This window comes from Notolepis coatsorum (genome assembly GCF_963971535.1).
Source record: "Notolepis coatsorum genome assembly, chromosome: 9".
NCBI lineage: Eukaryota > Metazoa > Chordata > Actinopteri > Aulopiformes > Paralepididae > Notolepis > Notolepis coatsorum.
Window position 1 is genome coordinate 127010164 of NC_140173.1, and position 16540 is coordinate 127026703.

The 16540-nt window shown below is 42.9% G+C and overlaps 1 protein-coding gene across 2 annotated transcripts in view; it reads left to right on the top strand.

The window, feature by feature from the left end:
- ctbp2a (C-terminal binding protein 2a) overlaps nt 1–15192 on the top strand; it is a 249785-nt gene extending 234593 nt beyond the window's left edge. For both annotated transcript variants that reach the window (XM_084321180.1, XM_084321181.1), the window contains 6 exons: nt 3055–3261; nt 7903–8117; nt 9037–9167; nt 10737–10864; nt 11059–11176; nt 13448–15192. In XM_084321180.1, the coding sequence (XP_084177306.1) occupies nt 3055–3261; nt 7903–8117; nt 9037–9167; nt 10737–10864; nt 11059–11176; nt 13448–13631 (983 nt within the window). In that variant the 3' untranslated portion in view covers nt 13632–15192. The remainder of the gene's footprint in view (nt 1–3054; nt 3262–7902; nt 8118–9036; nt 9168–10736; nt 10865–11058; nt 11177–13447) is intronic.
- The last annotated feature ends 1348 nt before the right edge of the window (nt 15193–16540 follow it).

Sequence of the window (16540 nt, forward strand, 5' to 3'; positions counted from 1 at the left end):
GAGTGTACTATTTTAAAACATAAAAAAGAAAAGAAAAATATATATATATATATGCAAAAAAAAATTGATCTATTTATGACATGAAATAAATATCGTACCGGGCCGATCAGGCTTAAGTGGTTTCAATTTAACATAACTTTAGTATACTTTCTGAATACATAAAAAGAACATGTTCAGAAAATATACTTGAGTATACTTGTCTTGGCTTGGGAAGACACAAGGATCATACGATGAGAAGATGAGCAGCGCTTTGCCCTTTTCAATCCCATTTATTTCACTTTCCTGGTGAACTACGTGTCCCTTATGAGAACCAATAATGTGTTCTGGTTTCACCCATTTCTTTGGTGGTTCTAAGGCCAGAGAACCATCTAAATATCCCTCACAAAAAAATACGTGTTTAGATAACATAAGATGTGTTGTCCTCTGCACTGTGTAGTTTTGCAAGAGACAGAAGTGATCAAATTCAATGAATAAACAGACTGTTCTCAGAGCAATAACATGGGTCCCTGGAACACTGAAACTAAACTCCTCCAAAAAGGTTTGGAAACGTTATTTTGGTAGATTATTCCTCCCCCTTGGAAGAATAACTCAAAACGAGAGTGAATACCAACAGAAGAATATTACAGGGGATTTTGGCACATATTTTTGGGCCGCTACCAACACGGTTAGCTGTGTTGTTCATTCCACGAATGCATGCTCCTTACAAGTTGTACCTCATTGTAAAGGTGACTAATCAGGCTTTCCAACAATATAAAAAATACAATACCGGGCGGCTGGGTGGCGCAGCGGACAAGGCACTCGTCACTGACGCAAGAGACACTGGTATCGAATCCAGCTGTCAGCGTTGCTTCCGGCTTGGCCGGCCGTCATACTGGCTCGATTGGCAGAGTCAGCGGGAGGGAAGCCGGTGGGTGGGTCTGGGTCGTTGTGGACAGCGACTCCTACAGTTCGGTCGGGGCGCCTGCACAGTGAGGGGAGGATCTAAGAGAGGTAGTGTGACGTTACACTCTCTCAATGAGAGTCCGCGCTGCCAGATGAAAAGAAGTGGTGGGCTGGGTACACATGTGTCGGAGGAAGCATGTGATAGTCTCCGCCCTCCCAGACCGACGGTAGGGGGTAGAGTGCACAACGACCAGGAAGGGGATTGGGAATTGGCATAACGACTAACATTGGGAGAGGAGGAAAAAGGAGGAAAAAGATTATTAAAAAAAACAATACCAATTGGTATCATTAAAGGGGAGGAATAATCTACCAAAATAACATTTCCAAACTTTATTTGAGGAGTTTAGAAAGCTGTACCTGAAGAGTTCTTTCACTGTGTTTTAAAAAGAAAGGCAGGGCTCCCAATTTAGTCAACAAACATATTCTAGGCTTACATTTGGTTCACGGTGCCTCAAAATAATTTTGTAGTGATTTATAATGACAGACAAAGAGTAATTCTAAGTATTAACGTTACATGTGGAGTAAATATGTTTTGCACACTCATATTACAAGCTCTACAAATGTAAACAAATCCCCCTCCCCCGAAACTGTATACTGCCCCTTTAACTAAACATATGCGTGTGTTAACAGGTGTAACGCGATGTGCATTAATGGCAACACAATTTAGGTTGTGTCACTTTTTAACACATCTGTGTGTGTTCAGCTAGGAACAACATGCAGGGGCGTTTCAACACAACGTTTTGAACAGGAATGACCCTGTAAAGCATAAGCCCGCTGCAGGTTTTCTTTTTGTTCTTATGTCAACATAGCCTATGAAAAGATGAAAACTTACAATGCATTTCTCCTACTAACTAAGTGTGGTCCATTTACCAACACCGGGCACTAACATAAAAGAAAAAGGGTTCAAATAAGTCACGGCGACGTACTGTTGCTTTGGTCAGAATAATTCATGGTTGTGATGAACATGGGGCATTGTACTTTTTCCCACACTCCAGTGTAATGAGGACACTCATGAGCACACTCTGGGACTATGCTGTTCTGTCTTCTATTGTACATCCATAGAGCTTGTTGCCTTTTTGAAGTACATTTTGGAATTACAATAATTACAATAATTCACAATAAAAAATACTATGATATTTAAAACTGAAAATATGCAATTCTGAGCTGTATTTAATGATTTTAGCATACTGTGTGCGGGAATGTACAGCTTCTTGGTTCAGAGCTCATGAGGGTAGAAGAGAGTAGAAGGAATGCATTGTATAGGTTTTGATATTTTCATAGGCTATGTTGACAATGTTAGGTACACCGGCCTCATCCCTTTTAAAAAGAGACTGAAATGAATGCAGCTGAAGCCCCCTCGCCTGTGGTAAGAGATGAGGCGCTCTGGAAGTGGGCCAAACCAAACGTGTTCCTACTGACTGTACATATTATAAACAACACATGTAATGAGAGTATTACATATGCTGAGCAGCTGTTAAAACATTGATAAGAAACTCACTCTCCCTCCCAGATTCCCACTTGGCCCCCGGGGGCGTGTGGTTTGTGTCGGCGGAGGATTTAGTGCGACAACCTCATTATCTGCATTCTTTCCATTAATAAACCTCGGCACGTTGACGTGGATATTGTATACCAGGGTTGTTGATATGAACATTAATTAGCCCCCCCCCCAATATCTCTATAGCCTTACAGTCCTCCACACGCATACAGTGTGTATACCGGTAGTCTGTTTCTTGAATGTCAGAAGGCCGATAGTAGTGAGGTTAATTTTAAAATGTACGTTTGCATTATTATATCTAATTTGTGGCGGGGAGGGGGTGGTATGCTCATTAATGAATTACATTTCATGAATTTTATTTCATTGTCACAGATGTCACTATTTTGCTATCAAGGGTCTTATAAGCTTACATCTTTAACAATAGACCATGTCTTTCACTTTTATGCAATCAATAATGTCATAAGATGGTGGATACCTGTAGCCTTGCAAGCCAATTGAGACCTTGTGAGTTCATCTTGTCTGGCTTGTGCGACTAGAATATAGATTACTCTTAGGGAATTAAACTCTTCATACATCTCTCTCTCTCTCTCTCTCTCTCTCTCTCTCTCTCTCTCTAGGCATCGCTGTGTGTAACATCCCTTCAGCAGCAGTAGAAGAAACAGCCGACTCGACGCTCTGTCACATCCTCAACCTCTACCGACGAAACACCTGGCTGTACCAGGCTCTCCGGGAGGGCACGCGGGTCCAGAGTGTGGAGCAGATCCGCGAGGTGGCGTCCGGAGCGGCCAGGATCCGCGGAGAGACGCTCGGCCTCATAGGCTTCGGTGAGCTCCGACTGCAAGGAAGGATGCAGCGTTTACATATTTGAACTCTCAAGGCTGTGAAGTCATATGTAGGTGAACGTATAGATCAGTAAGAGGACGTGAGGCTGTGAAGTCATGTGTAGGTGAACTTATAGATCAGTAAGAGGACGTGAGGCTGTGAAGTCATGTGTAGGTGAACTTATAGATCAGTAAGAGGACATGAGGCTGTGAGGTCATATGTAGGTGAACGTATAGATCAGTAAGAGGACATAATTATTTCAGCTTGACAACAAGTGGGCATACCTCACCTTGAGACAAAAACCTGGACCCCATGCTAGATTGAAAGTAACCAAGAAAGTAACCAAAATATTCATGATTTAAATCAATTAAATCCAAAAGATGTATAAAAAGCATAATGTGCTAGGCCGTTTCATATAGACTTCTCTAGGGGGAAGCATAAAAAGTGTCAGGATAAACTAACACTAACAAAGCATACAAAGACATAGCAATATACTCCATTTGACTTTTGAGTCCAAGAACAGCAATCTTTTTTTAAAGGTTTCTTAGAGCCTTGCGTTTCCTCAGCTATTTATAGGGGAATGTCACCCAGTTTAAAGGAACGTGACAATATTATGAGAAATGCTCTTACCGTCTTCTCCAGAGTCAGACAAGAGAGTAGATATTAATTATCTCTCTGCGTGTTCAGTAGAAAGCTATCCGGCTGCAAGCTAGCTTAGTTTAGCACAAGTGAATGGAAGTAGATACAGACCAGTTATCCTACAGTAGCTGTTTGCCAAAAACATCTCTCCCGGTGTTATGCTAGGCTAGTGGGTCCGTATCCACTTCCATTCATTTGTGCTAAGCTAGGCTAGCTTGAAGCTGGATAGCTTTCTACTGAACGCACAGAGAGGGAATTGATATCTAATCTTCTTGTGTGACTCTGGAGAAGACGGTAAGTGCAGTTCCCATAAATGTTCCTTTAAGACTTCCCCTTTGTTCTTCCTTTGCCCGACGACAGCTCACTCTGTATTTGTAAAGCATGCACCACTCTCTCCCAATGCTAGAAGAGAGGGAAACCACAACTTTTTTTGTTCACCTGGATGTCAAATTACACAAAATGAGGTTTAAATTCTGGTTCAGACCCGTCAGTAATCCTTTAATACAGTCCCCCACTGGATGTAAAACTGGAAATATGTGTTTGCAAGCTACATTTAATGATTTTAGCATACACATAATATGGCTTCCTGGTTGAGAGCTCTTAAGGGTAGGTAGTATTGAGAGTGAGGGGGCTTTCTCACTAGCCATCCGGCGTCGAATCCGAGCACGATCGCACCAAATGCATTGCAGGTTTTGGTATTTTCGTAAGCTATATAAAATTGTTATTACAATGGCCTCATCCTTTAACTATGTCTGCCCCTATGTTATGATGTCATCCTAATCTCCTAATCTACCCCATAATTTTCCAAACACCCTCTTTTTGCATTTTAATAAGCATTACACTAGACTAGGGCTAGACAACGTGCAGGGAATTCACTGTGCGTCTGACTGCGTGAGAGCCTTGTGCACACCGGCTGTAAAATAGGAATGGAGTGTATTTTTCCATGATACGCACGCACATACTGCATCCAAAAGTTACCTAAAGCACATTTTTGAATAGCTTGGCATATAGCAGCAATGCAAGGGCCCTGATTCACAACAGCTGTCAAAAGCACATTCCTACCCAGAGCTGCTGTATTAGATCCCAGTTTCATTCTGAAAGTGGCTTCATATCACAGTGTCAACTAAAAATCATGTAGGTTCACAGCAGTTCTTCATCACTCTCCAACCATATATTAGAATGAGAACTAATGTAATTACACTATATGTAGCCTAGAATAGACCCAGTTTTACCCATATACCCATATGCCCTACGCACGCAAGCTGTAGTCTAGCCCCGGTGTTGGTGCATTTTCTACCAAAATTTGCTACCAACTTTAAAACTGCTAAGAAATGACCTTATCCTTTACCTCATTCAGCGCCAGCTATTAGTCGGGGCGGTGCGCTGTAGCCGCGCTTTAAACAATAGGAGTGCATCACCTTGTTTGTAGAGCTATAACTATATTCTATATTATAGCTATTGATACAACACTATGGCCCATTTGACACCACCTATCTATCGTTCAATATGTGAAAAATAATGAATTTTTCCATCCATACGTTCCCGTGTTATACCGTGGTGAATATAAGTATGGTTTTAGAGCGGCCTAGGGTAATTCATGAAATGCTGAGTTATAGCCTTATACGTCAATTCCACTATAGACGTTGCCGTTTCTTGCCTGTACACGCTATTATTCCGAAATCAAATCTATATCATAGCTATTATGTTCCATCATGAATGCATGAAAGGGGGGGGGGGTCGTTTCTGATTATCGTCAGATCGTCCTTACCTGCGATCGTGAGTATTCCAAAAAAAATATTCCAATTGTTTGATCGCCATCTGGTACATCCAATGTCCATTTGGTCCACGGCATAATCCACCACAACATATGGATCGGGATATTTGACGCGCTTCAATGGAACCGGGAGAACCGCTCCCCTCGCCCGAAAAGGAACATTTTTTTTTTTTTTTTTTTTTGGTCTTTTTCCCCCTCCATTTTCCTCCGATTTTCTCCCATCCCAATGTTAGTCGTATGCCAATTCCCAGTCCCTTCCTGGTCGCTGCGCACTTACCCCCCACAGTCAGATCATCTGGGAGAGTGGAGGCTACCACGTGCTTCCTTCCTCCAATCACCGCTTCTTTTCACCTGGCAGCGCGGATTCTCATCGAGAGGGCGTAGCGTGTGGGAGGACCACACTATCCCCCTCGAGTCCTATCCGCGCTTAGCAGGCGCCCCGACCGAACTGTAGGAGTAGCTGTTTACAACGACCCGGACCCACCCCGCCAGCTTCTCCCACCCTCTAATACAGCCAATTGTATTAGTGCAGACGGCCAGCCAAGCTGGTGACAACCCCGGAGCTGTGAGCTGGATTCGAACAGGCGAATCCAGCTCACAGCTCCGGAGCTGGTGACGAACGCAATCTCCGCTCGGCCACCTAACCGCCGAAAAGGAACATTTTAACCGGAGACATTTGGCCATTACACAGGCCAAGATACAAGGTTACAAAGGGTGCTCGATACCACCGTCTAGCTGGATGCGGCCGGTATTGTACTTTGGCGACCTCATACTCATTCCCTATGGTAACACAGAGGTCCCTGGATGAATAATGAATAGAAATATCGAATAAAGGAATAAACTACCAAAACCCGAGAAATCTCGGGTCTGGCACCCAACGCATGGCGAGTTAACCCAACTTATCTCGGGTTTGGCCTCCATTGAGTTAATACAGTCCTCCACTGAATTCATTTAACATCTAGATGACATCACAAATCTTAGGTTTCTCTCCTGGATTTCTAACTTAAGGAGAGAGTAATATTTGCTGAACTGTCCTGGGGCACAGGAATAACAGGAGGATGCATCAAATAGGTGACTTTCCCCTTCAAGTTTCTCAGAATAAGAGTGTTTAAGCTGGGACCAGTTCACCCCTAAACCATAATGATGAGTATACAGTATGATCATTTCACCCGACCAGTAAGATCAGCCCCTTCCACTGTGGGAAAACATCAGACATCTCCCTGTTTGGGAGAGAATACAATCTGTTTTGTATAATAACAACAATAATAATAATAATGACAAGACAATAATAAATAATAAATACTTGCAGATCAAAACATAATAAATACAAAATACCAAGTAAAACATTTTAAATAAAAACATCCAGCAATGTCAGGGGCCAGTTGGTTACTGTGCGTTTAGGTTCTTTCCATCTCATAGCGATAAGTAGTGTGTGTGCGTGTGTGTGTGTGTGTGTGTGTGTGTGACGTGTGTGACGTGTGTGTGTGTGTGTGTGTGACGTGTGTGTGCGTGTGTGTATGTATGTGTGTAGCTGCAGGGAGATGGGCTAGAGAGAGAGAGAGAGAGAGAGCGAAGACAGTGTACAAGATTACGCTTAAAACTTTTATTTGATCGACAAATACACATTTCTCTTGAAATACCTCTTCCCAATATAACGTCTTGCTGATAGGCTACATGAGAAAAATATTCCAATAACATAATCCTTATATAGGTTAAGTGCAGGATTTGCCACCCACAAATACAAACTAAAATCGGATTATTATTGTAAAGCCAGAATAATTATTTTCTGAGGTATGGATGTTGGTAGTAAATATATATCGTTTAGAAGTAATGTTGCTGCCGTGAGTGGAATTGATATATTACAGATGCTTGAAAGTTGAATTGCTATAGATTTCCAAAAATGGGCTGAATTCTTTCTTTTCTTTGTAATTCTATTTAAATTTTGTCAATACAAAACGGACACAACATTCATGAAACAAACTATTTTTAATAAAAATTACATGTAACAAAATCAATGAAAATAACGAAACAAAAAAGGGGCCTTTCTTTTCTCTCCGTATTTCACACCATCGCACAAATGTTCAATTCACCGATTCACACCATCTCCTCCACCTCTCCTCAAACCTTCCCCTCCGTGGTCTCAGGGTGTACCTTTCCATCACATAGATCTCGTGGATCACTCCCCTCCGCCTCCCCCGCTTTAACACCCTCTCTCCCTCCCTCCCCCCAGGGCGCTCGGGCCAGGCGGTGGCGGTGAGGGCCAAGGTGTTCGGCTTCAACGTCCTCTTCTACGACCCCTACCTGCAGGACGGTCTGGAGAGGTCGCTGGGCGTGCAGCGCGTCTACACCCTGCAGGACCTGCTGTACCAGAGCGACTGCGTCTCCCTGCACTGCAACCTGAACGAGCACAACCACCACCTCATTAACGACTTCACCATCAAACAGGTGAATGCTCGCACACACACACACACACACACACACACTACCAATCGCCAACATACATGGTATTCAATGTGTGGAGATACAGATTTGTACACATCTACCTCATCAGCCCCTTAGCCTACTCTTGATCGCTACCGCCACCTACAGTACACTCTACGAACTCCATGCTGTGGCAGAACTGAAGACATCAGAATTGCTCTTTGAAATTTGGGGGCCTGTTTTAGTTGACAAAGAATTGTGTTATCGGCTCATGAAAAGACGATCCGCCTCTGTGTGCACGGTGTGTGTGTGCACGTGTGCCTCTGTGTGCACGGTGTGTGTGTGCATGTGTGCCTCTGTGTGCACGGGGTGTGTGCATGTGTGCCTCTGTGTGCACGGTGTGTGTGTGCACGTGTGCCTCTGTGTGCACGGTGTGTGTGTGCACGTGTGCCTCTGTGTGCACGGTGTGTGTGCCTCTCTGTGCCCCTTCAGTGATCTTGAATTACAGCATCTAAAGATGAAGGGATCGCTGTCATTCAAATGTCCACATTTCACTTCCATACATATCCAAATAGCCTCTTTTAACTGCGCTTTTGTTTTCCTTTATTCCTGTATTTTTGTGTTTTTGTTCCATAACTCTCCTTTCACAGCCATCTTTCTTGTTGCCTTGCATTTTAGCGTATTTCAGAGCAATGAAATGGCCTACCTTATTATACAGCACATGGCTACAAACCCCCACTTGCTGATATAAGTGGAATGCAGTACCAGAGGGGGGGACTATATACTGTAAATGCACTGCAAGAGAGAGAGAGAGAGAGAGAGAGAGAGAGAGAGAGAGAGAGGGAGAGAGAGAGAGAGAGAGACCCTATATAAATGCAATGATTCATTCAATGTGTGTGTGTGTGTGCGTGTGCGTGTGTGTGTGTGTTGCATGCTGGTGTAGATGCGTCAGGGTGCGTTCCTGGTGAACTCGGCGCGGGGGGGTCTGGTGGATGAGAAGGCCCTCGCTCAGGCCCTGAAGGAGGGCAGGATACGGGGCGCTGCCCTGGACGTCCATGAGTCTGAACCGTTCAGGTGAGTCTGCATTCACACAACGTCACTGGTCTTCACTTTATTAAACATGATAAATATAATGTTAAGGTTAAAAGGGGAATGCTACCCATTTTAAGAATGCATGTTATTCTCTATGCCCCCAGGACAGTTCAGTCAGTGTTTGTGTGAGCTTGCACCATGCTCTCCTAAAGCTATAGATACCAGAGAGAGAGAGAAGAACCATGCTCTCCTAAAGCTAGATATCAGAGAGAGAGAATAACCATGCTCTCCTAAAGCTAGATATCAGAGAGAGAGAGAAGAACCATGCTCTCTTAAAGCTAGATATCAGAGAGAGAAGAACCATGCTCTCTTAAAGCTAGATATCAGAGAGAGAGAGAAGAACCATGCTCTCTTAAAGCTAGATATCAGAGAGAGAAGAACCATGCTCTCTTAAAGCTAGATATCAGAGAGAGAGAGAGAAGAACCATGCTCTCCTAAAGCTAGATATCAGAGAGAGAGAGAAGAACCATGCTCTCCTAAAGCTAGATATCAGAGAGAGAGAGAGAGAGAGAGAGAGAAGCATCATGCTCTCCTAAAGCTAGATATCAGAGAGAGAGAGAGACAGAGAGAGAGAGAGAGAGAGAGAGGGAGAGAGAGAGAGAGAGAGAAGCATCATGTTCTCCTAAAGCTAGATATCAGAGAGAGAGAGAGAGAGAGAAGCATCATGCTCTCCTAAAGCAAGATATCAGAGAGAGAGAGAGAAGCATCATGTTCTCATGAAGCTAGATATCAGAGAGAGAGAGAGAGAGAGAGAGAGAAGCATCATGTTCTCATAAAGCAAGATATCAGAGAGAGAGAGAGAAGCATCATGCTCTCCTAAAGCTAGATATCAGAGAGAGAGAGAGAGAGAGAGAGAGAGAGAGAGAGAGAGAGAGAGAGAGAGAGAGATATTCTCCTAAAGCTAGATATCAGAGGGAGAGAACCTGGATGTAAAAGCTGCTTCATAGACAGTGCATGGGGCGGCGGCGCTGATGTGGTGGACCCATGAAATGTTATGTTGAGCTCTCAAACCCAACAGAGGTTTATATTCTAGCATTGCTAACAGGTCTGAACCAGAATTTAAACCTCATTTGGGTGTAAGAGCTCACAAACACATACATTTTATGGAGGACGTCCAAAACCAGTACTCACAAACTACTGTGTGGCATTAGGAACATGTGAATTCTTAAAAGGGGCAGCATTCCCCTTTAAATATCTGAGGGAACTGAGAGCTTGAAGTTGGCTAGCTCACCCAACACGCATCCAGAAATATACAGACTTGAACTTAGGGGGCAACAGTGGCTCAAGGAGGTAGAGCAGTCATCTGGTAATCGGAAGGTTCCCAGTTCGATTCCGGCTCCTCCCTGCCTGCAGTGTGTCGAAATGTCCTTGAGCGAGACACTTCACCCCCAACTGCTCCCGACGAGCAGGTTGGCACAAGATCCAAGATTCCTTTATTGCCACACAACCAGATTGGTGGTATTTGTGAGCAGGCTCTCTCTCTCTCTCTCTCTCTCTCTCTCTCTCTCTCTCTCTCTCTCTCTCTCTCTCTCTCTCTCTCTCTCTCTCTAGTTTTACCCAGGGTCCTCTGAAGGACGCCCCCAACCTGATCTGCACACCGCACACAGCCTGGTACAGCGAACAGGCCTCACTGGAGATGAGAGAGGCAGCCGCCACTGAGATCCGCCGAGCCATCACTGGTAGGCAGGCAGGCAGGCACGCCTGAAAACACACACACCCCTCTTTTTCGCTGATTCAGTCAGCGCCCTAACACACACACGCACACACACACACACTTCTATGCCGATTCACCATCACATGTGAATTGACAGTTCCGCTTTGCACACGCCAAGGGTTGTTTATCCCAGCGACTGTTACATCTGTCTCGCCACAGGCCGCATCCCCGACAGTCTACGGAACTGCGTCAACAAGGAGTTCTTTGTCACCGCGGCACCCTGGGGTCTCATGGAGCAGCAGCAGGTGCACCCTGAGCTCAACGGCGCCGCCTACAGGTAAGGGAGAGGAATCCCAGCCACCCAACACGGTTATAAACTAGACCTGGGAGGGGGGGGGGGGGTTGTTCACAGAGCTTCCCAATGAGTAGGAGTGCTGCTCTGGTGTCAGCGACCAAGAACACATGTCCTTGTGACATTATTGACAGCATAACATGAAGCTGACTCTAGATCAGTACTCATATTTTTGAGAGACATTGTGAACATGGACCCCAGGGTTTCTCCATCTAGTGTCTAAACTCTACACTGGCTGAGCTTTAATGTAAAATGAGTTGCTGGAACACGAGTAGTCTTCATGCTCACATGTATGTTTGTCACAATCTCTTCTTTTTGGCTATATTTTTAGGGTGGGTTCTACTTTCCATCTGTGGCATATAAAACAGTTCCTCATTGGACAAGTCCTACATGAATTGTATCCCCTGTTAGTTAAGGCTATTCATCTCTCAGTCTCCATTTTGTCTCAACCGGACTGAACTGCTTTTCTCACACAGCCGAGTGAACCAAACCATGGTACAGGCCATAGCAACAGGAGGAATGCAAGACAAATTATATACCTAAATCTCTACCAGGTAAATAAATACTACCACTGCTGGCCCAAAGGTCAATGCCTACCTGTGATGGTCCAAGTTTATTGTTAAGTGAAAAGTGTTGGAAATCTGCCTTATATCCTGACCCATCTATTCTGTACCTACCCACCCAAACCTCTCATTGAGCCCCGAGCCCCCACCCTAAAACCACCTGACAACACACAAACCATTAAAGGTGCTATAGATACAAATTGTATGTAATTTTATTAAAAAAAAAAATTTACAATACATCCACATGGCTTTTTAGTAAGCTTAATTAGTTAATTATTGATTCATTATTTAAAAGTTATATTGAATGTTATTTACATGTTGCGTGCATGTATCTCCTCTCTACTTCCCATTTCCCCATGTGGAATGCACCTGATTGGATAAATGAGATGTTGGTGATCTGGTGTGACATCTAGTGGCTGAATGTTATCTATAGCAGGGGTTCCCAAACTTTTCAGGCCAGGACCCAGAAAATAAGGCGTCAGAGAGCCGCGGCCCAATGCACATTGTCAGGCTTCTTTTTTTTTCTCTTTTTTTTTATGCGACCGATTTTTTAAGCCAAATATCACTTCAATCCTATTAAGTTAGTTCAAGTTACCGTAGTTATTCATTTATATGTGCTATTTATGAGAGGGCTAACTTGTTGCAAAATAATAATGATAATAATAATAGCCTCATTAAAATACTATTGTTGCTTCGGTTGTTTTCAGCGTTTTATGTGCATAATCTGTTATTTAGTTTGAAATGTTCGTTGAAATAAGTAGATTTTTCGTTTTTGTTTATTTATTAAGTTAATATAAAACCATATAGTCACATTTTAGAATACAATAGAATAGAATTTTAGAATACAACTAGAAACACTGTCCTGGCCTGCTTCTAAGTTCAGTGGCCTGACAAAAAAAAAGAAAAAAAAAAGATTTTTCTTTTTCTTTTCTTTTTTAAATCATCTCGCGGCCCATCCGTGGCTGCTCACGGCCCACCTTTGGGAACCACTGATCTATAGCACCTTTAATCTCATGTAGTCCATTTTGTTTTTAGCGGATGCACGTAATGCAGTTTGGATGCAAACCCCATGGCAAGTAATTTAGTCAAGAGGACGTTTGTCAAAACGTTTTGTTTGCCATATTGGTTTCATTCCTTCTCTTCATCTCTCTGCCTTAGTCCTCTCCCATCTAGAACCCCTGCCGTTCCCTCAGGAATTCCTTTTTGCCACTCTGACCCCTGTCTGTAACTTTGCATCGTTCCCAAATACTTTTTTTACAATGCTAACTAAGACCTATTTCTCTGATATGTTTGTTATGCCCCCAAGCCAAGGGCAACACATAAGGTTTTGTGGTAATTTTTTTTAATTCTCATTTGACAACTTTAGAAATAGTGTAGTTATTTTTAAATCCCTGTTTAGAGCGACATGAACAGGTACACAGAAATGGCAGGTGTTTTTTGTTAGTTTTTTTAAAATGTATTGTACTTGTATTGTTGTAGGCTAATGACATTATGTGTCAGTATTGCAACTAATCATGTATGGATAATGTTCACTAAGTGTGGCCTAGACGTGTCCTATTTCACTAGTTTTACCAATTGTGTTTTGTTTTTGCCATCATCACTAACTGTAAAACAGCACCATATCAAGTAGACTTGTTGTTGGTACTATTCCTACCCATGGCCTTTGACCTCCCGCACTGTGTCCCTGTCGCAGGTTCCCCCCTGGTGTGATGGGCGTGGCCCCCAGTGGGATCCCGGGGCCAATGGAAGGCATGGTGGCTGGGGGAGTGCCCATCGCCCACACCCTGCCCTCCGGCACCCACCCCTCGCAGGCCCCCTCCCCCAACCAACCCTCCAAACACAGCGACCCCATGAGAGAGCACATGACCGAGCCGTAGGACTGAGGCCGGGGGGGGGGGGGAGCTAATAACGTATACTATCCCTGACCAACCCACCATACCGCCCACCCACCTGAACTTACCAGCGGACCGCCCGCTGGCCAGCGCTTCACCGCGGGTTTATTTTTGTATGAAACAGCCAAACCCGAGTGAGGACAGTGGATAATACACGTGCGCGCTGCCACTCCAAAGCGAGGACTGACCGTCAAACTCATGCCCACGAAGATTTGAACCTCCCCTCCCCCGCTCCCCAACCCCTACACACTTGTTATCCTTTTCTTTGGTTTAAGTGTTAATCTTGTTTTGATATTATAATTTTTTTTTTGGACATTGCCAAGAGGCTCCTCTTGAGTTTTGGGACATGTTGATGATATCGCATGCAGGACGGAAGGCCACGCCCACCGTCCCTGGCTCACCTACCGATGGGAGAGATTGGAAGGACAATGACATCGCGTTACTAGCCAGCCTCCTTCCCCCTTCCTTAAGTTCAGCTGAAGTGTGTCTGTGTTTTTTATTTTATTCTGTTTATCTTCTGTTCCGTGTCCCTCCTTGCAAGTGAATAATATCTGTCTTTCTGTTCCTCGGTGTGAGAAAATGAAATTATTCAAACCGTTATATTTATCTGACAGCTAGGAAAAGTCGACTCATGTTGCAAGTGGTGTTGGTATTCTCCATAGTAATCTAAACCCGATCTTTGTCCATGTCTCTCCCTCTATCAGCTGGCCCCTGAATGTAAAGACAAGATGTAGGGATGGATGTTTGTGAGATATGTGGAGAGTATTCTGGCCTAGGAGAGAAGTTGCCATTTGAAACCAAAACACTAAGCTAAAATGGGAAAAAAAGAGGACTGCCGTTAGTTGTTAGTTCGATATTGTATGTTCAGTGATAGTCACCTCAAAATAAATATTGCTGTTCTAACTGATCTATCAAAACTCTTTTTGAATTGAACCTCAGTACCTATAGCATTTTGGTCATTATGAGTACATCTTCAGAACACTCTCCTACCTAAAATATGATGTGTCTGCATTGAAAGGACCTATTATAGCAGCACCCGTTAAGCCAACCAGGCAGGACAAGGGTTTGGAATAAAGAGTAAATCTCTTACTGACTCAGGAAAAAAATTACTTTTGTCAGACGTATCTTTTCTTCCCCCAAATCTATAAGAATAAGAAAAGAAAAAAGCAAGTCTGGATTATCGCTCTGTGTCTCAAACTTTTTCTTCATTGTGGTATTTTTATATATTATACGTATGTTTTGCAGTCCAGTTAGATTTGTATTGCCTAGTTAAATGTTCTTATAATCATAGTCTTATGTGAACCGCCCTCTCATCCTTATAGTTTGTTTTTGGCTCTTAATGACGACCAGTCGGAGCTCCCAGAGGGCTTTGCGCCCTGTGAGCGACGGCAACATCCACCCCTCTAGATCCGCGATGTTAGCATAAGAAGGCTGCTAGCAGATTGTTTGGTTTTTAGTGTGACTAGCTATTTGTATTTGTTTCTTGTACAAGGTGAACATATAGCATACAGTGCAGTTCAAAACAATAAAAAAAAACATACTGTTCCATTTGATGGGCTCTCGGTAATGTTTGTGGGATAGAGGGATGGGCTACTCCAAGCTCATTGGTGTTTATGCTTTGGGGGATTGCAACTGCAATACTTTGGTTGATACTAGGCATTCGTTCAAATTAATCATACATGCCATTACTGCATCTGGAAGTAATTGGTGTTATTTAGGCATTTTGAGTACAGTAAATTGAAACAACGTGATATTTAAAGCAAAAAAAGTAAACGCTTACAAAGAAATGACCAATTACAGAACACGTAATTCACTACTGATGTATGATGTATTATAAATACTGCTGATGCTGGGGAAATCTCTGCACAAGAGTCAAAACAAAAACAGATACTTAAGAAACAACAAACAAGTAAGCAACACAAACAGAAAAACAAATATTTAATCTAAATAGTATGAAGTATAGCTACTGTAGGTTGGTTTCCCAGTACATTTGGATTATGTTCCAACTGTTATCGGTTATATTTTATCAGTTTATGTAGCTTGGATGCAATTTTCTCTTTCACTTGTTATTGATTCTAGGATAAACTCAAGTTTCCTTAAATGACCACTGTCTTTCCTGTGTGCCTGGACAGCTGAGATGTTATTTGTATATCTTTATATTCTATGCGATAAGCTGCTTTTAGCTCATTAAAAGGGTCTTAACTTTCGATCCCCTCCACTAAACAATTTTTTTTATGGTCAACTCCTCTTGGAGGATTTTGATTATAGATTCTTGATTTCTACCAACACTTTCCCAACCAAATGCACAATTCCAGGTATGTTTAAACAATGTAGTTTAATATGTATCTTTAATTATCTCTTGTTCTTCTCCTAAAAAAACACCCATTTAGCTTTCTCCTCCATGACATCAAGATGTGCACAGAACCTAGAATGAGCGCAGCTCAAATAACATCCCGTCTGAAAGCTTCAGCATACATAGAAAACTGAGTAGGCATAGACTTGTCTTGAAAGAATATAAACAGTATAAACGCACTACAGCACCAGCATGTCATTTATTTAATCATGTGCATTCCACATGGGGAAATGGGGAGGGGATACATGCAAGCAACATGTAAACTTGAATTGTATTTAATTTAAACCTTTATCCCCGTAGGGAGATTCAACATATTTTTAATGATATTCAAATGTAATCAATAATTATTTTGGGGGGGAAAGCTAGTTTTATTCTGCACCTTTCCAAAAGCTGTGGATGTATATTAACCTCTTAAGCCCGGAGCCCTATTTTATGAGAATCCACCTAAAATACATACCTAAGTAAATGGAAGATTGCTCCACTTCTACAAGGTCCATTTGCATGTTCTTGGTATCTAGGGCCATCTACAGTATGGACCTCA